At 47.3% G+C, this 24,546-nt stretch overlaps 7 protein-coding genes across 9 annotated transcripts; 2 read left to right on the top strand and 5 right to left on the bottom strand.

Moving 5' to 3' along the window:
• Positions 1-2,131: 2,131 nt before the first annotated feature.
• Positions 2,132-3,109, top strand: LOC117899244 (U6 snRNA phosphodiesterase). 2 transcript variants are annotated; one of them, XM_034809122.1, is made up of 3 exons: positions 2,132-2,288; positions 2,342-2,689; positions 2,751-3,108. In XM_034809122.1, the coding sequence occupies exons 1-3, from the start codon at positions 2,206-2,208 to the stop codon at positions 3,085-3,087; spliced, it is 768 nt and encodes a 255-aa protein (XP_034665013.1). In that variant the 5' UTR covers positions 2,132-2,205; the 3' UTR covers positions 3,088-3,108. The 2 variants fall into 2 exon arrangements, with proteins under 2 accessions (XP_034665013.1, XP_034665014.1); XM_034809123.1 differs by having other exon boundaries at positions 2,184-2,288; positions 2,362-2,689; positions 2,751-3,109.
• LOC117899247 (dynein regulatory complex protein 11) lies at positions 3,053-5,837 on the bottom strand. Its single transcript, XM_034809127.1, has 5 exons — positions 5,579-5,837; positions 4,522-5,522; positions 3,556-4,464; positions 3,327-3,497; positions 3,053-3,274 (listed from the first exon to the last, which is right to left on the bottom strand). Exons 1-5 carry the CDS (start codon positions 5,816-5,818, stop codon positions 3,100-3,102), a joined length of 2,496 nt encoding a protein of 831 aa, XP_034665018.1. The 5' UTR covers positions 5,819-5,837; the 3' UTR covers positions 3,053-3,099.
• A 51-nt stretch (positions 5,838-5,888) lies between these two features.
• LOC117899241 (vacuolar protein sorting-associated protein 45) lies at positions 5,889-7,992 on the bottom strand. The gene is made up of 3 exons (XM_034809117.1): positions 7,827-7,992; positions 7,557-7,755; positions 5,889-7,490 (listed from the first exon to the last, which is right to left on the bottom strand). Exons 1-3 carry the CDS (start codon positions 7,917-7,919, stop codon positions 6,058-6,060), a joined length of 1,725 nt encoding a protein of 574 aa, XP_034665008.1. The 5' UTR covers positions 7,920-7,992; the 3' UTR covers positions 5,889-6,057.
• A 537-nt stretch (positions 7,993-8,529) lies between these two features.
• LOC117899246 (mitochondrial pyruvate carrier 2-like) lies at positions 8,530-9,800 on the bottom strand. The gene is made up of 4 exons (XM_034809126.1): positions 9,450-9,800; positions 9,351-9,391; positions 8,643-8,885; positions 8,530-8,612 (listed from the first exon to the last, which is right to left on the bottom strand). The coding sequence occupies exons 1-4, from the start codon at positions 9,589-9,591 to the stop codon at positions 8,592-8,594; spliced, it is 447 nt and encodes a 148-aa protein (XP_034665017.1). The 5' UTR covers positions 9,592-9,800; the 3' UTR covers positions 8,530-8,591.
• A 2,109-nt stretch (positions 9,801-11,909) lies between these two features.
• LOC117899245 (mitochondrial pyruvate carrier 2) lies at positions 11,910-13,233 on the bottom strand. The gene is made up of 3 exons (XM_034809125.1): positions 12,939-13,233; positions 12,828-12,868; positions 11,910-12,544 (listed from the first exon to the last, which is right to left on the bottom strand). The coding sequence occupies exons 1-3, from the start codon at positions 13,111-13,113 to the stop codon at positions 12,284-12,286; spliced, it is 477 nt and encodes a 158-aa protein (XP_034665016.1). The 5' UTR covers positions 13,114-13,233; the 3' UTR covers positions 11,910-12,283.
• A 1,556-nt stretch (positions 13,234-14,789) lies between these two features.
• On the bottom strand, positions 14,790-17,733 carry LOC117899242 (importin subunit alpha-4). 2 transcript variants are annotated; one of them, XM_034809118.1, is made up of 6 exons: positions 17,592-17,733; positions 17,131-17,285; positions 16,681-17,061; positions 15,764-16,594; positions 15,523-15,699; positions 14,790-15,448 (listed from the first exon to the last, which is right to left on the bottom strand). In XM_034809118.1, exons 2-6 carry the CDS (start codon positions 17,188-17,190, stop codon positions 15,353-15,355), a joined length of 1,545 nt encoding a protein of 514 aa, XP_034665009.1. In that variant the 5' UTR covers positions 17,191-17,285; positions 17,592-17,733; the 3' UTR covers positions 14,790-15,352. The 2 variants fall into 2 exon arrangements, with proteins under 2 accessions (XP_034665009.1, XP_034665010.1); XM_034809119.1 differs by having other exon boundaries at positions 17,131-17,202; positions 17,591-17,697.
• A 1,643-nt stretch (positions 17,734-19,376) lies between these two features.
• LOC117896754 (nuclear pore complex protein DDB_G0274915) lies at positions 19,377-23,737 on the top strand. The gene is made up of 4 exons (XM_034805225.1): positions 19,377-19,651; positions 19,719-19,871; positions 19,932-20,352; positions 20,410-23,737. The coding sequence occupies exons 1-4, from the start codon at positions 19,560-19,562 to the stop codon at positions 23,653-23,655; spliced, it is 3,912 nt and encodes a 1,303-aa protein (XP_034661116.1). The 5' UTR covers positions 19,377-19,559; the 3' UTR covers positions 23,656-23,737.
• Positions 23,738-24,546: the final 809 nt, after the last annotated feature.

Here is a 24,546-nt window from a genome sequence, read left to right as displayed (position 1 = left end):
ATTGCTGTGACGTCTCTTTTCGTTTAGCTCACGAAACTGGGTTTTTGTCGACTTTAGTGCGTTGACTGTATGGTTAGTGCTTTGGTTCCAATTACCACCTCCGCAAAAGAATTGTTTCTCAGAGTTTTCTAGAAAAATAGGAAAGTGCAATTTATGCAGCAGTGGTGGTTTTTGTGAGTTGTGAGGTGTGCGAGATAGAAATATCATCTGGAGGATTTTCGTACTGTGAAAAAGTCTGTGGGTGTTTTAAAACAAAAGCCATTAACACTTATTCAAAAGAATTATGTATGTAAAGCGAAGAATAGTTGAATAACTCAAATTAAAAGCACAGAAAAGTGGAATATGGAATTTAATTTTATCTTATATATACAAGCAAAAAAATATCCAAAATATCAGATATATCAATATTTTTGCAGTGATATATATGTATTATATTATTTTGATATTTTTTCCAAGCAAAATATATCACCGATATGATATTTTTTAAAAATTTGACAACCCTACGCTCTACCCTTGGGTGGGTAAAAAAAAAACAGTCGACCATACCACACGATAGTTACGAAATATCGATAGCAGGCTGACAATATTAGGGGTGAGAGCGTGGTGACGGTTAAAAATTTAAAATTTTGATTTCGTATCATTAATGAACCAGCCACAGACCGTGTTGATCCTTTTAGGGTCAATGGCTTTTAGCTTATTTCTATTTAGGAACCATGGATTTGTTGAGGTAGAGGGAAAAAGTGAGCAGTATCCTCTGCGTTTAACGCTGGCAAACTCGGCATACTCTCTCTCCCATTCTTTTTTAAGATTCCATTTAACGACTGTGTATTGAGCCAGGACCTCGTTGATCAGATCGTTGATGCAGAGCGCCGTGGACCTGTTCCTCTTGAGGCGTAGGATCTGACCGGCAAAAGCTCATGCATTGAAATACATACATATGTATGTTCGTCCAGCTTTAACTTTACCAACTAAACCCTCTATAACTAAAACACTGTATATTGCAGTATTGTTCTTGTGTGTGGAGTCCTCCATACAATCAGCAACAAATTAAAAAATAATTTTTAAAATTTAGAAATTTGAACTGGGACTACCGAATACCGATATATGTATGTATGTACATACATGTGTATGTACTTGGCTCGGCCTGGCCGTATCTATTATCAATTATCAATGTGCATAGGACACGGCTCTGCCGCGTCTTCTAATTCCATAATAAGCATTTAATTCTTAATTGAAATAATTAAATAAATACATTTTTTGCAATACTATATATTTTCCATATTCCAATATTAATATATTTTATTTGTTTGATATATTTTTTTTTTTATATTTAATCGCTACAGCGAATTTGGTTGGTCGCAGAGATGAGTCCGCATTGACCAGATACTTCAGTTTTGTGTTTAATATTATAAAAAAGTTACTGAAAATTTTTAACTCAAAAAAGAGTTGTTTGCCGAACGAGCACTAGAAATAGAATGTGTTGTTTGATATTTTTTTTAGTTGTCTCATTAGTTGTTCAAATTCCCTTCGCAAAGGAAAAGAGCTTTCGAAAAATTAAGGTGTCGACAACAGGTAAATACGTCACAAAAATTCCAGTGGCGACAGGTAAATTTCACGGCGATTTTCATCCCCCGTGATGGAAATTCTCCAAGAAAATCCTCTCCTGTGTTTAAACGGTCAGGGAAATCCTCTCCTGCCAGAAGCTCTCGCATGCACTATTAGGGATCCTCTCAACAGGTGCGAAACAGGTGGGTGCTTTGAAAAGTTAGTCCTTTTTTACATACTTGCCATACCTTGCGTATACATGCCAAAGAGAGGATTAGGTCAGCAGAGAGAGCAAGATATTTTCTTCTCTCTTATTTTTGCGGCTCAATATGAGCACATAAATCCCACAGAAATATACCAAAATTAATATACGTTCACACTTACAAAAACAAGCACTATTCTTAGATTTTGATGTTCTGTTTAATATTATCAGCTAGTTAGGATTCTCAGCCCTAAAACTAAAATTTTATCCGATTTATCAATCGATTCTCCACAAGATTGGTTACTTTTCATGACTTCCTTTTGTTGGAATGGTTCCAAATAAGTATAAACCTAAAAAGAATATTTTGCGTGTCTGAGTGCTGGGCTTACTCAACACTGGTGAGTCCAGCTAATTATCGCGGCACATTTATTTTGTTTTGATTTCTATTTAACTAAATTATGGCTCTGGTTAACTATGAAGGCAGCAGCAGTTCCAGTTCAGAAGACGACACACCAAATCTCATCGTAAAGGCGTTGAAAAGGTAATGGTAGCTCTAGGACATACCCGTAGATTTCTACATTTCAACCGCCAAAGACCGGCTGCTCTGCCCACAGCTGCCGCCCTTTTGGGTCCCAAGAAGCCCAAACCTGTGGACGAGGATGCCGATGAGGTGGTAGATGATCCCGCTCTGCATGGCGGACGTATACGAAGCTTCAAGCACGAGCGCGGCAACTGGGCCACTTATGTGTATGTGCCGGCATTTGCGTGCGCCGAGCAGCTGGAGGAGTTCCAGGAGGAGGCCATTGCCTGCCTGGCACCCGCAGTGGAAATGCAAGCCAACGAGCCCCTGCATCTGAGTCTCAGCCGAACTGTGGTGCTGCAATATCATCAAATCGATGAGTTTTCACGATCCCTGCAGTTCGCACTGAACAGCACCACGGGGTGAGTCCTGCAACCTTTAAGAGCTCTTCAAAATGAAACTAATTTGGATGTCCATGATCAGCTTCGCTAGCACTCTTCGCGGCCTCAAGATCTACACGAATGAGGAGCGCACGCGCACCTTTCTGGCCGTTCAGCTGGACGGAGCGTTCAACGAGAAAATGCTCTCGATTCTGCAGCCCATTGACAAGGTAATGCACGACTATCGCCTGCAGAAGTTCTACGACCCGCCCTCGTTTCATGTGAGCCTGCTCTGGTGTGTGGGCGATCACGAGGAACTGCTAAACAGCAAGCTAAAGCAGCTGCGAGAGCTCCTCGAGGACCAGGACACACTCCAGCTGTCTGTCAATGAAATACACTGCAAGAGTGGCAAAAAAGATTTTACTTATAAGCTGAAATAGAGTCTGAGTCAATCAGTTGATGCCTTTCTTTTTGTTGCCATTCCCCTGCTTGGCCGCCTGCGCCTGCTCCTCTATGAGCCGCTCCTCTTCCAGCTCCAGAAAACGCTGCCGACGTCGACCCAGTGGGGTCTTGGACCACCAGGACTCAAAGGCTTCCTCCTCTTCGCGGTAAACCGGATCGCGAGTGCTGCAAAAAACAAACAAATTGTATTCCGGAATGATTATTTCCGTGCACCCACCACAGGACATTGATGAGCTCTGCATTGGTCAGCGGTTGGGTGCGCAGCTGCAGCTTGCGCTTGCAGGTCATCACCTCCTTGAGGCAGGCATCGATGGCGCCAATGGTGTAGCCATCGGATATCTTGGCCATGGCGCTGGTGTCCAGACTGGAGACACCGCCAGAGTAGTCACTGTAAAGGATGGAAGATGCAGCTAAAACTAATCCTAAGCTGGGATCTGTATTCTCACTGTAGCAACGTTTTCCAGGCATGCGACATGGCGCCATAGTCGGGTCGGGGAATGTAGATGAAACGATTGTACACCGACTGCAGCATCTTTTGGTCTGCCTCCCAGGGCAGATTGGAGGTGCCCACGAAGATGACCCGATCCTCGGGCGCTATGTTCTTGATCAACTTGGGCAAATCCTTCTTGAGGCGCTTGGGATCCGTGCGATCCGTTTTGGGTATCTTCTTCATAAACGGCCGCTCCGCATCGCCCATGTAAATGACAGCGGGCTGCAGCAGTCGGGAGACCTTCACCACCAAATGGATGAGCATGATGAGACCCGACTTGCCCGGATATTTGCCCACGATATTGGCGGGCGTGAGGTCAAAGAGCACAGCGCCCACCTCCGTGCAAATGGCATGGAGCAGAGCCTTCTTCCCGGATCCCCGTGGACCGGCTAGCAGTATGGAGCGGATCAGCGGTGTGCAGTTGTGAATCGCGTCCGAGCCGAGCGGCAGGATGCAGTACTCCGTGAGGATCTGTCGTATATCGCCGGGCGATGGATTCGTGCCGTTGCGAGCGGTCAGCGCCTTGTCGCCCAGAAATTGCTTCAACTTGAGCTCCGGGTACTTGCGGATAATGCCGTTGGTGACCAGCTCCTCGTACAGCGACTCTGTGGTGCGGTCGGGCGTGAGATCCTTCTCCTTTTTCTTCTTGTTCTTCTTGCCCGAGCGACGCGTCTTCTTGCTGCTCTTCTTGAGCTTCTTGCCCACGGCCGTCTGCAGCAGTTCGATCTCCTGCCGCATCACATCGTCGACGGCGCGCCTGAACTCGAGCTCCACCTCCTGGTACTTGTCGCTGTAGATCATGTCCTCGTAGGCAGCCTGGCTCAGCACACCCGCCTCGTCCTTGTCGCGCCAGGTGTCGTTGAAACTGTGGAAGAGATGGGTGGCGGTACAGACATGACTTTTCTCTGGTGTTTCCGCTTACAGATCAATCTCCGTGCGAATGTCGGGCAGGCAGATGGATGGTGCCGGCTGGAAGCTCACATCCTCCTCCTGGTTCTCATTCACATTGAGATCGCCGCTGCGCGCCGGCGACTTGGACTTGTCCTTGGTCTTGCGCGACTCCTTGGAGGAACGCGCAGAGGAGCGGCTGTGCTCGCTCTCGGTGCCCGGTCGGCTGAAGATGTGCAAGGAGCCGCCTTGGTCCTCGGTGGGAAAGTCCGGCAGCTTGCCCGTCTTCTCATAGCAATCCTTAACCCAGGCGCGAATCTCGTCGGCAATGTCCTCCTTCATGCTGGCCCCGTGCTTCTGTCGTATCTCCTCCTGGACGAGCCGCTGCCGCGTTTCGAACTGCTCCGCATAGACGACCTGTGCCTCGTGGCGCTTCTCGTTGCGCTGCAGCTTCTCCAGCTTCTCGGCGCGTTCCTTGAGCACCGCGGCGGGGGGCGGGAGCATGCCAATCAGAATCATCTCCTCCATCTTGCGGCGACGCGTTATCCTGCGTGCCGTGTGGCCCCGCCACATCTTCTGTATCTTCATGGCCGCCAGGAGGCCCGAATCGCTGCGCTCCTTCTCGGTGCGCTCCTCCGACTTGCCCTTCTCCTTGAGGATGCGTATCTCCTTCATGAAGTGCGCGCGCAGTCGGCCCTGACGTGCCCGCTCGTGCATTTGCAGCATGCGTATGGCCTCGATCTCCGTTGCGACCGTCTCCTCCAGCTCGTGCTCCTCCAGCCAGCCCAGCTTCACGAGTATCTCCTGCATGGTGCGCTTGCGAAACTCCAGCTCCTGCTGCCGCTCGCGCAGGAAGTATCGCGGCACACGCAGCTCCGTCTCCATGGGCGTGAGGCGCAGGCGATCCACCACTGCATCGTTGTAGCTAAACTCCATGAGATCAATGTTCACCAGATCGTGCTTCAGCTCAATGACCCGCCCCAGGCAGGCATCCAGCAGCTTGCGCACCAATTGCCGCTTCTGCGGCTGGATCATCTATGGGTGGGGGGATTATCATGAGGTCTGTAGCTGGGATCTCGATCTATACTTGCATTGTCATAGACATCCTCCAGGCGATTGCACAGGCAAATGTAACGCAAATAGAACTCGTAGAGACTCGACTGCAGCAGGGCCTTGGCATCGGCATCGGCTGCCACCGAGCCCACAGCTGCATTCATGGTGGCCACCGTTGTCTCCACATCCTGATGCTGACGCTCGTAGTCAATGGTGGACAGCAGCTCGCACTCATGCTGCGACTGATGCCAGACTTCATTGAAGTACGTGCTGGACATGCTGAAGGTTCAACGCAAAATGAAGGAAATGCATGGCCGTTGCCATGGGACCCATTAAAACTGCTTCGCATATAGAAGTTATAATACATTTTGGCCCTCCAGTGCGTTGCCTGGAGATACATAAGCTTAAGTTGGGGTAGGGGTATGGGGTATGGGGGGGAATAGTACAATGGATTACACAGATAATAAATAGTTAACAATATTTATATAGGTAGTTGCTCCGCTCTCTCTAGCTATCCCTAGATATTGTCTGTGGAGCAATACTTAATCATGGATTTTGTGTGCTTAAATTGTATGCCATTCGTGGCCGCTAACACCTCATTGATGAAGCTCTGCGAATTGTGTATGGTGGTGCCGCCCAGTATAATCTTGTAGCCAGAATTGTTCAATTGGTGCACGGCCAGAGCCTCTTCGTAGGTGGCACCGCCAATGATGAACACCACCAGCTCTTGGGGCGGTCGTCGGAATGGCACTAGTTCGGAATTGATGGCCGGAAAGACGGGGTCCAGCTCGCGTCCCTTGAATATATCCTCAAGCGTTTCTTTTAGCAGCGGCGTGTGCTGCGTAAAGACATTCTCCACACCCTTTAGGCCCTTAATCAGATTTCTAGTTAGCTTGACGGCATCGGTGATCCGCACCATGTTGAAGAGATCTCCCTGACGCACATGGTTGCCGGCATACTCGATCAGAGCGGGCACAATCTGGGCTCGACCGCCGCGCGACTTGATGATCTGCAGCAGGCTGGAGGTGTCGCAATTGGCATGGCGCTCATAGCGCAGCGCGTAGAGGGCCACCAGCTTGAGGGCGTCCTCGATGGTGACCCGTTCGTCGGCAATCAGCTTCTTGATGCGCTGCAGCTGTGCCGAGTGCTCCGCCTTGCAGGCAATCTCCTGCTCCAGCTCCGACAACTCGAACAAGTTTCGCTTGTTGCTCAGCGCCGACAGCTCGCCAATGATGCAGAGGTGCTTCTGCACCGTGCCCGACATCTTCTTGAACTGCGGATACGACTCGATGAAGTTCTTCATGTCCGCTATGCTCTCGACCTTCTTCTGGTCGTTGGCCTTGCGCTGGAACTCCTCCATCAGCGTCTTGATGGTGGCTCCAATCTCGCCGTAGTTCGCGTACATATTTGTGCCGTAGAATTCATCCTGATCGCCGGATAAGACCAGCTCCTTGAAGTCCTTGGGCACGTTGGGGCGGTCCGAGAGATCAACGCGATTGTTCTTGATCTGCAGAAGCTCATGGACCATGGCCTGGTAGGTCCACTGATGCAGCAGCGGCGTCACCGGATCATCCCGTCGATCCAGCACCAGCAGCAAAGGCGGCGCAGACCCATCCATGTTTGAACGGAAATCAAACAGTGTTGAATCCTTGGTGATTTGCTCGTAGATCATCTTGGCCAGCAGCTGCGCGGCCTGGGAGCCCGCGCGGTATCGTATCACTGGATTCAGCTTGAGGGACAGCAGGACGGCCGTGATGCCCTGCATGCTGCGTGTCAGTGCGTCCGGCAGCCAGTTCAGATTCGACATGCAATTGGGCATGTTGAGCGAGAACAGATTGGGATTGACGCACAAGTAGTCCGCGTAGAGTTCCTTCACTTCCCTCACCGACTCGGATTCGTCGCATTCAGCCAGGTACTTGATGTCCGTGCGTGGTATAATGTTGCTAAAGTCTGTAAAGAATGTGTGTGTTAGTGCGGTAGCTCGTATTATCAGTCGCTTGATGATTATTCACTCACAAATGTAGTAGGCGCTGTATTTGGGGTTGCGTAGCTCATTGGCCAACAGCTGGATGTTCTGCTTGGTGGGGCGGATGAAGACAATGCACTTTAGGTACTTCAGCCTCTCGTTGGAGCGTCCAGAGTCGAGGCGTTCAAACAGGTAAACCTCCCGCTGCAGCATATCCGACTGGCTAAAGGCCATGGAAATGATACTTGTCTGCAACAGATGTGATATGGATTTATATATGGGTATGCTCATGGGTATGGGTATTGATTGCTATCGCTCACCGTCTCCTTGTCCAGCAGGATGATTTTCATGCCCGGCCCAGACTCTGCGCACATCTTTTCAATGTACAACTTTATGCCACTTATTAAATTCATGGTTTGTACGTTAATTAAAATTATAGTAGAAAATCGAAAAATAGCAGAAATTAGGGTGACTGCCAGTGTGACCGCGGAATCATCGATAAAGTATTCCACACGACCCTCAAAATATATGCCAAAATAACGCAAATATACCGTAAATCTTAAATAGTTTTTCTCGACTTTGATGTTCCATTTAATGTTACTAGCTAGTTAGGATTCTCAGCGCTAAAACTATAATTTTATCCAATTCCATCTAAACAACCCCCTGCCACACACATGCCACACTCCCCAGGTCTTCTAGAACTCCCACCACTTAGACGAAGGGGGTATGCTACTCATTACCCCACAGAGCAATTCAATATTTCATCCTAGATAATCAGGATAGCAGAGGGTCAATTTTCAATCTTATTAAATTTTTTTTAACAATTTATTGTTCTTTTATAATATATGAATAATAAATAACAGCACCAGAAATGGTACAAATATTTAACTTGAACTTGGCGCCTTTTTGGGCCGAAAACGGTCACCCTGCTATTTGTTTTTCGCAATCAGTTGGACCATCGATGACAATAATCGATATTATTGATATTTCATTTTTCCGCCATATGCAAATTCAAAATCATGATTAGACTAGAGAATTACTTTATTTAATTGTTGTGTATAAATTGGCCTATGATAACTTATGTTCTACTGCTGCATAATAGCTGGGTTCTCCGCTGCTGGCTTCACCGCCGCTGGCTTCTCCGCTGCTGCCTTCTCCAGCTTGGACTGCTCATACTTGTAGTTGCAGGCGCGTCCCAGTTGGAAAAGCTGCGTCAGACTCACAAATAAATTGACAGCAAACAGACTGTAGTTCTTTGGTATGATGACCAGTGCATAGCGCGTCCAAATGAGATTCGTTGCACCTAGGGCAAGGCAGCCATTCGGGGAAATAGTGTCCGCGGGTCGTGTCAGATCACTCAGTCCAGCGATGACCAAGCCCTGGGGTGGAAACAACAAACAACAAAACAGCAAATACAATTTAAAGATTAGAATAATTATACAACTGAAAGTAATCTATGTTCCCATTGACTGCAAATCTTTATGGGATGTTTAAAAAGCTCTCTCTACAAAATTAAAAATTCCACCAGAAATTCGCCAAATCATTCAACTTTGAGTTATCAAAAGTGGCGCGTGTGGGTCGGTCTCTCCCGTTCTCTATGGGTGGTAGCCACAATTTTTTGAGAGCGAGACAAATGCGCATTTATCGCGGCGCTGAATTCTGAACAGGTTGGTTGTCCCCGACATAAACAAATAATAATGAAGCACAATTATATGGTAGCTAGCAGAAGCGCTCGCTCCCTCGCTCGCCCACAGATTTGTTTATCAATGTTGCTGCGATAATGAAAATGGCTAAACCAAAGGACGCAGCTGTCAATGTTATGTAAGCTGCTGATATTCACTTACCCACTTGACGATCGGTGCCCAAAAGAATATCGTCTTTGGACCTAAGCAAAGGAGAATCAGTAGAGAATTCAATTTATTTGCTGCTTCTTGGCCACTCACCTGCCGGATGCATCCACAGGGGACGCATTTTGGGGGGCACAAACTTATCACAGACTCCAATCAAGCCATTATACACCTTGGAGTGGAGTCCCAGTCCCTTAGCCACCGAGGCAAGGGCTGCAGCTGGAGGCTTTGGTGGCATTATATTTCTAGGGCTTCGTTCTGAATGTCCAACCTCTCCAGACCACTGCCGGGAGAAACTAAAGTGATGTGCGATAATGAATGTTGAGCACAGATGATTCGCGCTCTTCTAATCAAGTTTCTATTAATTGATTAGAAGTGTTTTAGTCTAGTAATAATAATAGATTGGAACGTGACCAAGAGCTGGAGAGCAGACCCAAGTGGATCTGTGGAAACGAAACTCTCAGCGGCAACTGAGCTTTTTGTGTCAAGTCTGGGCTCGGTCCGACCCCATGTTCCATGTTTTAGTGGTTTTATTAGCTCTTAGATTCTGTTATCAGCAGCTTTTTCATTTCCCTGCTGTAAACATGTGTACATACATACATATATTTGGCATGTTTGTGCACGGGTGGCTATCAGAAGCCGCTTGGATAGCCATCTGCCATCAGCTTTCTCTAGAGCACACGTGCAAATATGTAAAGATAGTGTGTGGATCGGAATGAGAGTATATCCTTCACTATAGGCAGTCGGAAAAGGCTTTAGCGCTCTACATTTAACGCTAAATCCGTTGAGCTGCTGCAATCTTAAATAGGGGGAAACCCCTTCACAAAGTCTGGCTGTATATTTGAACTTGGATAAGTTTTACAATTATCTGTTGGTGTGCTGCGAGTGAGTTCTGTTTGTTTTGTGGATGTTGATGTTTGGATTTCTGTTTCTGTGTTGGGTTGACTGCTGCTGCTGCTGCTGCTGCTGTCTGGTTTTGGGCTGCTGTAAGTCTTCTTCCCTCCTTTCCCTTCCTCCCTCCTGCTGCTGGTGTTGTTTTTCTATTTTAATTTCTGGTTTTGGTGTGTTCTGTTTCAGCATCTGTTCCACCATGTTGGATCGATCGTGCCACCTCCAATGCCACCAATTAGAACGCAAATCGGGTTTAGATATTAGTAATTTGAAATTAGGTCCATGATTTCGGCAGTCATCTTTTCCATAGCATTTAAATCAATTCGCACAATCTGTAAGAGAGAAATCTGGGTAAACCTAGAAAATGACTTTTCAAGGGAAAAGAGCCTTTCTCTTACACAGGCAACGATTATTCCCTGCATCTCGAAGGAGTCGCTTTGGAGATTCTCAATGATCTGTGGCACAAGTCCCGAGTCGATGATCGTCTGCACATGTGACTGGTTGCCGCCGACTATGCTCGAGAGGAACCAGGCCGCATCCTTTCGCACGGACATCTCGGGGTGCGAGATAAGTGGTGCCATGTAGGAGAGCGCCCCCAAGTTGAGCACCACCTGCGTCTGCTCGTCCGATCCAGTCACAATATTGCCTACAGCACGCAGAGCGGCTGTCTGTACCTTGACCTCGCTATTGCCCAACAAGGGTATCAGCTTGGGCACCACACCGCTCTCAATCACCATTTGTATCTGCTCGTTTCCGCCGTCGGTCAGATAGCTAATCGCCCAGACCGTGTCCACCAAGATGTTCGTGTCAGTGTGATGGATGAGCACATTGAGTGCGGGCAGGATTTCGTGAATGGTGGCGGCTGGAGGGGGTGGATCCTTGTTGCGGCACAAGTTCGCGATCACCCAGGTGACATTGCGCAAGAAGGAAATGGGTGTATCGGGCTTAATGAAGGACAGCAGCGGCTGGACCACGCCGTGCTTGATGACAAAGTCGCGCAACTTGGGTCCTTCGCCGATGATATTACCCAGGGCCCACACGGCCTGTTCGCGCACATTCGCAGCGGGAGAGTTGAGAAGTTTGATGAGGAATGGCACAGCGCCTGCAGCAACGACCTGCGAAAATACCCAATGCACACGTCTAGATTAGGACTTTCGTCCATTGAGTTGTCCTCCCTACCTGATCGACTTGATCTGATGTGCCGGAAGCAATGTTGAGGAGGGCCCAGGCAGCCTCAAACTGCAGCATTGTGTGATTGTGATTATTCAGACACTCGACCAAAACGGGCAACATGTCAGACTGAATAACTTCGGAGATGTTTGTATTCCCTTCCGCGCATAGCACTTTGCGGACTGCCTTGACGGCGGCTAACTGAAGTTCGGGCTTGTTCGAGTCCATTGCAATCTCCTTTAGTTGAATAAGGCCATCGAATATCCTGTTCTTGTCTATTACCAATGTAATCGACATTTTGCAGCTTTTACCTTGCTGGATTGTGTGTTCTCAACTCGAAAACAATTTAATGAGACGTTTTGTCAAGTCAAAGCCTTTTAGATTTATTGTGTCAAAAGACGAGTTGCAATTCTAAAACTATCGATATCTTATCGACTGCACACTGCACGGCTGATGCTGTTACATCTATTTTCTTTCCCAGTAATAAGTCATTCGTTTCACTATTTTCTACAGTCTTACAGTGTATTGGTTTATTTGTTGAAGATCACAAAATGTCCAATTAATGCTCGTATCAATAAAAAATAAACTATACGATACGCGAAGCCTCCACATTTACAACTTAAGTAGTACGAATCACGTTCCTAAGGCCATCATAAGGCAAAACACCATAAATAATTGTGGTCAGCGAAAATGTGTAGAAACGCAGAAACTGCACGATGGTAGGGTAGAACCGCATCCCATACACTCTCTTCGCTTCCTTTCCTTAACGATGTGCGTTGTGGTATTGGTTTGTACATTAAATATAAATATATGTATGTATAGGGGGCGTCGATATGGGGTGTGGATAGCACCAATTCGATGGATATTCTTTACTGCTTGAGAGCGGGCTTCTCTTCCTGCGCCTTCTTCAGCTTCTCCTGCTCCTGTTGATAGTAGAAGGCGCGTCCCAGCTGCACCATCTGCGTGAGGCCAACAAAGAGATTCACGGCGAACAGACTGTAGTTCTTGGGTATGATCACCAGCGAGTAGCGGGACCAGACGATGCCCGTGGCCGCCAAGGCAGCGCATGCGGAGACAGAAATGGAATCCGCTGGCCTGGCCAAATCACTCAGTCCAGCTGCAACGAGGCCCTAAAAGCAGAGCGAGGAGAGAAAAGGACAGAGATGTTTACAGTTAACCCACAATCCAGAGCCACAAGCACGCACGCACACACAAGCACACAGTTACAGTTATCAAGCGCGTCCGGGCAGGTTGCTCGGAATAATCAAATAATTTCGTTTAATGGTACCTGCGCACAGATTTCTCTATGGTCGCGGGGATTTCAATGTGTGTGCGATAATGAAAATTAGCGAAGGTCGTGCGCCGTCTGTCCCCCAGTTATGTAATCGACTGGGGGGAACTGCCAACACTCACCCACTTGAAGACGGGCGCCCAGAAGAAGATCGTTTTGGGACCTGGAACGGAATGAGCACTCGGTCAAGAATCACCAATGAAAGTAATGGACGCGATGGGACGCCGACTCACCAGCTGCGTGCATCCACAGGGGACGCATCTTGGCCGGCACAAACTTGTCGCAGGCTCCAATCAGTCCATTGTACACCTTGGAGTGCAAACCCTTTCCAGCGGAGGCAGCAGCTGCTGGCGCTGGTGGCGGTTTCGGCGCGGGTGTGGGGGGCTGTTGAACGGCTGTCGACGACATTATGTTTCGGACTTGAGCGAAAAAATTCCACGCGCTGTGAGTGTGAGCAATAATATGGCAGGGCCAGACAGACAAGACACCTCCAACCGGACTGAACAGCAGTGAGAATATAAAATCTAGTAGGAAACTACGAACAACAAAAGCCTCGAAGCAGCTCTGGCCACGCGCATTGGTGGAGAATGAGGCATGAGAGAGTGAGAGAAGCTCTCCCCCGAAACACAAACCAGAACAGCTGAGAGCGATAAACATTTACATATTCGTTTTAGACACTCTCTCGACTCTCTATAAATGTGCTAAAATCATATATTAGCCATATATAGTATATTATATACATATACAGATAAAGCAATTAACAAGTTTGGGGAAACGAGTATTTCTTGCTTAATTTCAGCAGGTTGTTTCACTCAAACATCCTTGACCTTGACTTTCACACTGGGGTGTGGTGTGGGGAGTGTGCCAATTTCCGCAGCAGCGTCATACGGAAGCAAAAAGTTTCCTTTCCGAAATAAATGCAACGAATTCTAAAAATAGCATTTGCATTTCAAAACATCACGTGACGATGGCCGTCGACGGCGCTATCGATACAATCGTGCTTTTCCACGGTAAAAGCTTATCTCTTATTGCTAAATTTTAGTGGTTTAAAAAGTGATTATAGATTATATAAGACTTTTAAACATATTTTTTATTAATTATTTGTTAATTTATTTAATCATTTAATTATTTCATCTCTTCTGGGGCTTATCGTTGCGTAAAAAGTATCGGTTTGACTGCAAAATCATCGATGGACCTTTCATCGATACTATCGTGAGTAATAATTATAAGTGCAGTTCAAAAGAAGGCGCGCATTGCAAATGATTCTTGGAAAAATAACTTCTTACATTTACTAGAGAAATAACTCCTTTGCTTTAAACCGGTTTTAAACCAATCAGTTAGAGGAGTGGCTTTCCAAATCCATTTTAATTTTTGTATTTTCTTCCACAGTACTGTGATGTACATGTACGTGTATGCATGTAGTGTGCTTGAGTGTTGTATGTGCACACATTTCCACATATGGAAAGCTTTTTTCCTCCGCACACTGCTTAAAAAACACTTCGCCAGCTGCCTACTGCTGCGCAATAATGCCGAAACGTGCTCAAGTGACGCACAAATGTAAATAAAAGGGAAATTCATGATAATGAGCCAGCTACTCGGCCGACACCTGGTATGCCAGTAGAGCGATTTTGTTTTGTTTTTAATACCTGGTGTTTAAAGAGTATAGGAAGCGTTGTGTCAGCTGCATGAAAGCGTTTCCGAACCTTGGATATATGTATGTATGGACATAAACAGCACGCAGCTAAACTGATTACATTTTAAAAATTCCAAAAATTTCATCCACCAGCTGAATGTGGATCATTCGTTTAGTCAGAATGACAGAATTCCTTGCACACGCTCACTCCCCTGTTCCAGTGGCGCCATCTGGCGGAGTGAGCGATATAAACAGCTCATATGATTGCATATACATACATATACCAACTGATTACCGGGTGGAACGGCTCACAACGCCTCGACTGGTTTGTTTTTGTTTTTTTTATCGTTTTCATTAGTTAGAAATGTATACATATGTAATTTCAATTACAAATCAAAGGCGTACATAATATTAAATTATTCCATATAAATCAAATAGTTCTACAATTTAAGCTTTTTCGTTATGTATGTCATTCCTGTGTGGTGTATTGGGATAGCAAATCGGTGTGGCTTGCCCCCGTTCACTATACAAATCGAGTTATGTTTTCTGGCGATCCGCATGCACATTTATTTAGGTGTTTTTTTAATAATTTTCTTAACACAGAATTGAGAGAAGCTAAAACTGATGACAAGAGTACGTCTATATCCGGCTATGCTCTTTTGCATGTTTTCTCTTGGAGCCGTTACTGCTGCTGTTGGCTGAATAATACACTTGTTTGGGTTTTTGGCTGCTGCTGCTGCTGGCAGATGGTGCAATCGTTTTTGGGCTGGGATTGGTTGGTTTTGAGTGTGGTTGAAAATAAATGTATTGCTATCATTATTATGTGAAGTGGTTTTTTTGCTGCTCCCCTAATTTTATACACAAGCCTAATGTGTAAGTAAATGTAAGTTTTAGCACATTTCGCCAAAAAATTCTGTCTGTCTGTTGCACGCGTGTGTTTAACTACCGCCTTACTGCCGCTGCCGCTTTTGCTGTTGCTGCTCTGGTTTCTGGTTTTGGTTTCTCTGTGGATCCTTAAAAGTTGAATGAGTTCATTGGTAGCTTGTCAGCATTCGGATCAAAGTTGTATTGTGTGCCATCGGATGTGGGGGCCATGTTTGTTTGTTCGCCCTGTGAGGAAACAAATAATAAACAGCAATCAGAATAAAGTCATTTATTTGCTTATTGGGCGTCCAGCCACTCACCTCATCCGTGAAGTACTGATCGATGATTTCGTAAGCCAGTTTATAAATTTCCACATTCTCGTGGCTCTGCAGACGCTCAATCTTGGCCAGACCCTCGCACTCCTCAATAAAGTTGGCCACCGTCTCCACGTGTGAGTCGGCCATTTTGAGCATATTGTTTAATCCATCAAGCACAACCTGGAACAGACATGGGTTACTCCTGGACATAGACTTTGCAAAGGGAAGGAAGGCTCTTTCTTACATTGATAACTTGCGTATCCTGGCATGAGAGGAGATCACAGAACGGCGGAATGACACCCTCCTTGATCAGTGTGAAGACCTGTTCGCGGTTGCCGCTAATGGTCAGATTGCTGATAGCCCAGGCGGCCTCCTTCTGTGTCTGGAATTCACCCTTGCTCAGGTTCTCAATGATTTTGGGCAAGAGGCCCACATTGATGACGGCCTGCACTTGTGACTGGTTGCCGGCGGTGATGTTAGAGAGGAACCAGACAGCCTCCTTGCGTATCTTCTCCTTGGGATGGGAGAGCAGGACCGGGAAATAGGAGAGCGCCTCGTAGTTGAGCACCACCTGCGTCTGCTCGTCCGATCCAGTCACAATATTGCCTACAGCACGCAGAGCGGCTGTCTGTACCTTGACCTCGCTATTGCCCAACAAGGGTATCAGCTTGGGCACCACACCGCTCTCAATCACCATTTGTATCTGCTCGTTTCCGCCGTCGGTCAGATAGCTAATCGCCCAGACCGTGTCCACCAAGATGTTCGTGTCAGTGTGATGGATGAGCACATTGAGTGCGGGCAGGATTTCGTGAATGGTGGCGGCTGGAGGGGGTGGATCCTTGTTGCGGCACAAGTTCACGATCACCCAGGTGACATTGCGCAAGAAGGAAATGGGTATATCGGGCTTAATGAAGGACAGCAGCGGCTGGACCACGCCGTGCTTGATGACAAAGTCGCGCAACATGGGTCCGTCGCCGATGATATTACCCAGGGCCCACACGGCCTGTTCGCACACATTCGCAGCGGGAGAGTTGAGAAGTTGAAGGAAGAGCGGCACTGCACCTGCGGCAACGACCTGAAAAGCATCCACACATCCCCCGCCCCAAGATTAGAACTGTCCTCTGGCGAGCAGCGAGCCCTGTTTGGGGGTTTATTAGTTACCTGATTGGTTTGATCTGATGTGCCGGAGGCAATGTTGGTAAGGGCCCAGGCAGCCTCAAATTGGAGCATTGTGTGATTGTGGTTTTTCAGACACTCGACCAGGATGGGCAATATGTGGCTTGCGATAAGATCGTTGATGGGTGGATTCTTGTCCGAGGATAGCAGCTTCCGGGCGGCCTGGACGGCGGCCAACTGTTGTTCTGGCTTGCTGGAGTCGGCTGCGGCATGTGCCAGCTTCTTCAGGTTAATGGGAGTGGGCAGCTGCTCATCCTCGTCTGTGTTCGAATCCAAGTTCGGGACATTGCGCCGCTTCAATATGGTCTCCTCGCGCTTGTTCTTCCTCAGTTCAACCGTCACCTCATTACGGCGGCGGCGCATCTCCTAAATAATTAAACAAATAAATATTTAAGTGCCTCTGGGGGCGGATGGGGTTTAACTGTTTCGACTTACATCCTGATCCTTGCCTTTGTTTTTGAAGTTTTGTAAACGATTCTGCTCCAACGACGTCATTATGTCGGCTCTGTGTGTGTGTGTGTGTGCGAGTGATGGAAAATATTGTTTTAAAAATGCGTATACTAAACAATCAGATTGGTGGCGTCCACCTCCTGAGAGGCATTCAGTAATTTGTTTCAATTACAGAGGCGAAGAAAAAATTTAATCGCACGCACACATAAACACAAAGAACAGGGCGCAGGGGCACAGCAGCAGTGAAAAAATATATGTACGTCGTCGGTCCGCCCCACACAAACGAATCGACCAACACAATTGCACAGCACAGAGCAATACAAAGTCACAGCAATAGCAGCACGATGGCGTAGACGAAAAAAAGAAATGGCGAAAAAAGAGATGATATTTAGCTATGCATATCACTTGTTCTGCCTTTAAACGCCACTTCAATGTGTTCCACTTACGTTTGCAGCTAAAATGAGGGGTTTTAAATACGACACTGGCACTTTTTCGCGTGTGAAAAAAGTGATTTCGATTTTTCTATTCTTTTTATAAAAATTGCAATTCGTGACAGCGACGTACCTGAAGTTGGCTGCGGTTGGGAAGGGTGTGTATCGATATCTATCGAACGCTGGTGGGAAAATGAGGGCCGCCAACTCAACTAAAAACTCGACCACCATTACGTTGCGAAATATTTTGTTGTTTTGAAATATATGTATATCAGATATTGATATATTTTTTTATTTTGACATTATTACATATTTTAGAATAGTACTTAGATCCGAAAAATGGGGCCGCTGGAAAAAACGGGCATGATATTTTTATGATCTTATCTTAAATAAGATATATATAGAATATGTTGTCGCAAAAAAACTACTTTCCAGCGGCTGTACGCCAGGCCGAGGGTCTGTCGGTATATAATTCTGCGGTCACACTCTGACCTCTTAGTCGTAGGAGGGGATTTCCCTGACCATCATATGAAAAATTGAAATTCACTGCGGGAGGAATAGATAGACATATGACATGTTAATTTTACAAGACTATAACATTACAAGATATGTAGAATGTAGAGTGCCTGATCAATGGCGTACAATCAAAGTGATGACTAAGTGACAAAGTGCGGAACACGAAATCTTCTTCTGCCAACGACATGCTATTATCAGAAAAAAAGATACAATTTTCCATCGTTTCAAGGACATTTAGGTCCTTTATTGCTCACAAAGGGCCTCTTTGTTTTAGAGAATTGGCCAAATTCATTAGAGGCTTATTTGGAGTTGCGAATCGAAACACACTGGATTAATTCAGGTCGGGTTAACCGGTGCCATCGGAAATCATCTTGAGGAACAAAATTCTGTTGTTCCTACTTTATAGGGCAGCCTTCTGTTGCCTTTGCATTTACACCTACACTAACACATCATTCCATGAAATTACATTGCAATACATTATATAATTTGTTAAACTCTGACACCCGACCACACTTTCACACACACTCGTATTTTTTAAATTATAAGACATTGCCCGCCCTCATCAACAATCATCGATGGCAGCACTCATCAACAAATATCGACAGCGACCCACCGAACATACCCTTTTCAAGAAAAAAATCGACAGCCCATCATCGAACTGATGGGTAAACTCTTCGGGTTATAAAAAAAGCTTGGAAGAAGCTAGAAATAGCCAAAAAATTTTGATGGAAGCTAAAAAAAAGCTTAAGTATTTGAAAATTAAGTATTGAAATGTTATTTTAACAGCAGAATCTCGCAAATTAGAGCCACTTTTTTTGCTGGGGTGATAATATCTGAATATATCTAATATCTGATGATTCTAATATCTGAACAGTTATAATTTCTGGACATTTTTTTGCATAGAATTAATTAACTCAAAATGAATTAATTAATAATTTCTGGACAAACCTAACTTGTTCGCTCTCTAATTTGTGAGACTCTGTTGTAATTGCAAAAGTATTTCCCATCATCGGCTAAAGCCACCCAATATTTGAATGATGGTTCTTAAATACAGACAAGACGCTGATTTTGCTTATATCTTATGCCTTTTCACCTTAAACTCGCTAACGATTACAAAAATTGTGAAATATTTCGTCAGTGATGGTATAAAAATCGATTCTTCTGAAATACTTCGTCAGTGCACTAACCATATAGGATGTACCTATACCATATGGTTAGTGACCATGGATAGTGTCAATAGTGTCCAACCATCGATTGTACCGATAGTGCCATCGATAGTTCTACACCTCTACTCAAAGCGTTTTCATCGTCGTGCGGACCAAAAAAAAGAATAAAGTAAAACGTTTTGACTTGATGCTGATTTCTGTAGATTTCCTGGATATTTGACACTTGCACCATAGACAGACAATAACACTGCAACTCGCCAGATTGGATTTGTCGCCAGAAATTGGAACGGCCTGAAACATAATGAAGCATCAGTCGCGCTTGAGCATGAGCAGCATGTCACCGCATCGCAGCCATCCCATGGCTGACTCTACAAGAATCGATGGGACTCCAGTGTAAGCACTGCAAAATCGCACTCAACATACATCTGATGTACCAATAAACTGTCTTTTTCTTTTGCAGGTCTCCTCGGAATTCGGTTGCGAATCTCATGCACAGAACTCTGAGTCTCGAACGAAGCCAAAGTACAACTAATGGCAGCCTGGGAATCCGCAACGCATCATCGCCCTCCACGATATCACGACAGAAACTGAACCTCAGTCAGCTGGATCCCAAGTATGAGAAACGATTCAACGATTATAATTTCCTTCCCCAATGCAAATTGAACGCTTGCAGAACCTTTGTGGATGTGCACAGCAGTGGGCTGGCCTCTCGCATAGTCGCATATCATCACGATAGCACCGTGGGCGCGCGTCGTGGTCTGCAGCGCAGCATGTCTGTGAGCAATCTTTACAACCCGCTGAAGCAGCCAAGAAGGACCCCGTCGTCCCCACTGCCGTACAGACCCTCGCCGCCGACACTGTCCATGACGCAAATTGCGCCTCCAGAGCGCAGTTTCTATTGCGGCAACACGCTGCCTGGGCTGCTGCTCTCCAATTCAGTGGTGGGTGTCCACAAGGCAAACAATGAGCACGAGCAGCTGTCGCGTGAGAATCGCCCCATTATGCATCCACATCCGCCGCAGCATGAGAGCGAGCCCACCAGGAGTGTGCTGGAAGAGCTCAAAGAGATCTCCCGGAAGCGCATCAACAGTGGGGTAAGTGTGTCCGTGCTGGGATCTGGTGGCAAGTGCTCAGGCTTCAATTTTGTTCAGGAAACACAAAAGCAGCACGAGTTCCTCAAGAGGAGCTGCCAACGCATAGCCGACTTTGTGGACCATCATCCGGCGCAGTCTCCGGCGACGACCTTCAAAAGACAACGAGAGCTGAGTGTGGCAGTTCCACTGAGACACCATCATGCGGCGACAACGACGGTGCCACAGCTAGCGCCGACACAGACACAGATACAGATGCAGACACAGCATCACCTGCCGATCACTGAGGCCATTTCACCGGAGCAGCTGGCAAAGCGTCGCAACTGTAGCTACAGCAATGACATTGCCTCCTCGTTGAGCTCCAGCCGCCGGCACGTGAGCAAGCGCAAGCTGTACGACATGAGGGAGAGCATGCGCCAGAGCAGCATGGAGGGCACAGCCAACGGCAGTTCGCCCGAGATTTCCCCCAGCGCCCACGTGGCCAAGATGCAGCGCAAGATAGAAGCCGAGTCCGTATCCAAAACACAGAGTGTGCCAATTGCCAGTGTGCCAGTGGTGGCACCACAGCGCACCATCTCTGCACCGACTCTAGGACAGCAGCAGCAGCAGGCTGCAGTGGAGCTGCCATTGCCTGTCTCCTCCAAGCCGAAGCTAACGCTATTCAATGCCAAGCAAACGCAAGAACAGCTGCAAAAGCAGCCAACGAAACACTACGACCTCGACAGTCCCGATGTGGATGCTGGCGAGTACGCGGGCATACAGTTTGTGAAGCCCAAGCAGCAAAACTCCATGGGTGGCGTGAAGAATCCCAGTGTCGAGCGCACACATAAAACCAAGCTGGCCATTATGCTGAGTGGGCTGCGCGGCGAGATTTACCAGGGAGACGAACCAGACGAATTGGACGCACCCGTCAGTCCAAAGACACCCATCAAACAACCGATTGTTGCACTGACATCCAAAGCGGCAACCGCAACCCTTGCCACAACGACCAGCATCTCGACAATAACCAAGACCCCGACAACGTCCATCAGTGACAAGCCAATTATATTGACTGAAAAGGTGATTGCCACAGCACCAACAGCAGGACCAGCAACAGCAACAGCTCCAACCACCACAACCCCCATGACAAATGGTTTACAGCCAAAGCTTCTGTTTGGCCAAGCCCCTACGCCAGCAGCGACAGTCCCTAAGCAAACGCCAGTTACAACAGCATCGAGCTCTCCTGCAGCCACAACAGCATCGAGCTCTCCTGCAGCCACAACAGTGCTGACATTTGGAAGTCCAAAATCCACAGCCACAACCACTGCCACAGCCACAAGCAGTGCTCCAGCGCCTGCACTCTCGTTTGGAAAAGCCCCAACAGTAGGCACTGCCACCCCATTCAAACTGGACAGCAATCCAAATTCCCTCAGTAAGATGAATGGATTACCAAGCATTGGTGGGATAGCAGCAATTACATCGGTGTCAGCACCAGCAGCGACTGCTACGCCAGCAGCAATGAGCTTCGGAAGCAGCAGCAGCACCACCACAGCGGCAGGCACAGCCTCATTTATGTTTGGAAAATCGGAAGAGTCCAGCGGAGCAGCAGCAGCAGCCAAGCCTCCTGTATTTAGTTTTGGTGCCGGCACAACAGCCACAGCAACAGCGGCACCATCATTTTTTGGCAATCCGCCACAGAGCAACGGTTTTGGCAGCGCATTCAAGCAGCCGGAAGCGATCAAAGCCAGCACCACAGTGGAGCCAGAGCCAGCAAAGCCATCCACCATCATCGGAATTAAGTCAAACTTCGGCTCCAACAGTTTTGGCAGCGCATTTAAGCAGCCTGCAGCGACAACAACCACGACCACAGCAGTCACAGCCGCAGCACAGCCGTCCAATGCGTTCAGTTTCTCGGGAACAACAAACACATCGGTAGCGCCAGCGCCAGCACCAGCAGCAAATCTCTTTGCTTTTGGTGGAGCGGCAGCCGCAAAGCCAGCGGAACCAGCAGCCGCACCAGCGCCCTCAAACTCAACAAACATCTTTGGACAGAGTGCAGCTGCCACTACACCGGCAACTTTTTCCTTTGGCGGCGCAGCAGCAGCAGCAACAGCACCAAATACCATCAAGGAGACAAACAAGCCATCGTTTGCATTCGGTGGCGACCCCAGCGCCACAACTGCCGCCCAATCGAATGGCAGCAACACCAACACCAACAATTTGTTCAACTTTGGGGCAGGCGGCACGAGTGGCACTCCTTCCTTTGGCAGCGCCGCATCGACCAATGCCCCATCGAGTAGTGCCTTCAGCTTCAGTGCAGCTCAGAAGCCGATCGGCTCGCAGATCGACAATAATAATACAGCTCCAGGAGCTGCAACAGCCACAAAACCATTTGCATTTGGTGGCGGACAGCAACAGGTCAATGGAGCAGCCACTGCACCGTCGGGAGGATTCTCCTTTGCGGCCGCTGCCAAGAAGAACGAGGCGACAGCCGTTGGCGGAGCGAGCATGTTTGGAACGCCAAACAACGCCAGCACTGGCGCTAAGCCAAGCTTCAGTTTCGGCGGAAGCAGCAGCAGCACTCAGAATGGAGCAGCAGCACCAGCAACAGGGCAGCAGTCAGCACCAGCTCCTGGTCAGCCGGGCGCATTCTCCTTTGCCGCTGTCGCCAAGAAGGAGACCAGTGGCGCCAGCATGTTTGGCCAGCCTGCGTCCGCCACACCCAGCGCGTCCATCAAGCCGAGCTTCAGTTTTGGTGGCAGCAGCAGCAACTCCACCCAAAATCCAGCAGCAACAGCACCTGCTCCGGCGCCAAGCTTTGGCGGATTTGGAGCAGCTCCAGCTCCTGCTGGCAATCAAAGCAAACCCTTTGCATTTGGTGGCACTACAGCCGCAGCTCCCAGCGCATCTCCGGCGATGGGCGGCAACCTGTTTGCCAATGCGGTGAGTGCCGTGCAGAATCAGCCCAAGCCGGGCGGCTTCTCGTTTGGCGGAACAGCAAGCAAGACGAACACCCATCAGGCAGCGGCCCCACCACCTGGAAACGCACCATTCTCGTTCGGAGGAGCAACAGCAGCTGGTGGCATGGCCTCTCCGCCGAGCAGCCAGAACGTGAATACGACAAAGCCGTTTAGCTTTGGCAGCGCTGCCAGTGCCTTCGGCAGCCCCAGTCCGTCGCCGGTGCAGGCAGCACCAGCAGCCAATTTTGGCACACCATCGGCGAGTGTGGCGCCCGGCATGTCCCAGCAAATCAATGCTGGAAATCTGTTTGCCTTACCGCCGGAGCAACGCCCCATAAGACGTGCCACCAGGCGGCTGCAGAAGTAGGAGACCTCTGAGTGTGTATTTGTAAATGGAATATGTCTTTAGTTCAACTGATTTATGAAACAAATAAAAACAGCTCCCCAAATCTACGTTTTCCCCATTAACAGAACACTCGAACGGATCGATCCATTTCATGCTTGGTATTTTCTTTACTTTTATTAAAAGTGTCAGAACTCAGCTGCTCTGGCGGGCTGCCTCTTCCTTCCTTCATCGTCTCCTCGTCATCGAGTTTTCTTTTTTTTCTGTTTTTAAGTGCAATTTTTGTGTGTGGCTTAAAGAGAGCGAACTCGGCATGGAGCTTCACAATTGATTGATTGAATGATTGTTTGTTTGATGTGTGGGTTTTAAAAAAATAATAACTTTAAACTTAATTAATTATTAATGCGTGAGTGTGTGTGTTTGTGGACGTTGATTGTTTAAAATATAGTTTAGTGTTTATAAATGTAAAAGTTAAAGTTAAAGCAAAGTGTGGGCTTATCCGGGAATTAAAAGGAAATTTAAAAGCAAATAAAAATGTACAAGAATGCGCCGTAAACACAAACATAAACATTACGTGTGTACGTGTGTTAAGTAAATTATGTGTTATATTTAAAAAATAATTTACAATTTGTTTCCTTTGCCTTTCCGCCTAGCTGCATCGCTTTCTAGTTGGACTCTAGAGTACAGAGAAGGAGAGATGAGATTTCTTGTGGACATGGCCATGAGCAAATTAAGGGAATTTAATTTGCGCTTGCCTGCGATAATTGATAGTATTTGTGTATATCGATAATTAATGAATTAATCGGTTTCGCATATGCTAATTAAATAGTTTATGTACGATTAAGTGTATTTCGTATTCTCATATTATGTATGTATGCATGCATGTATGCATGTGTGTGTGTGTGTGTATTGTAT

The sequence above is a fragment of the Drosophila subobscura genome, chromosome O (genome assembly GCF_008121235.1).
Source record: "Drosophila subobscura isolate 14011-0131.10 chromosome O, UCBerk_Dsub_1.0, whole genome shotgun sequence".
Taxonomy (NCBI): domain Eukaryota; kingdom Metazoa; phylum Arthropoda; class Insecta; order Diptera; family Drosophilidae; genus Drosophila; species Drosophila subobscura.
This window is presented reverse-complemented; position numbering and strand designations above follow the sequence as displayed.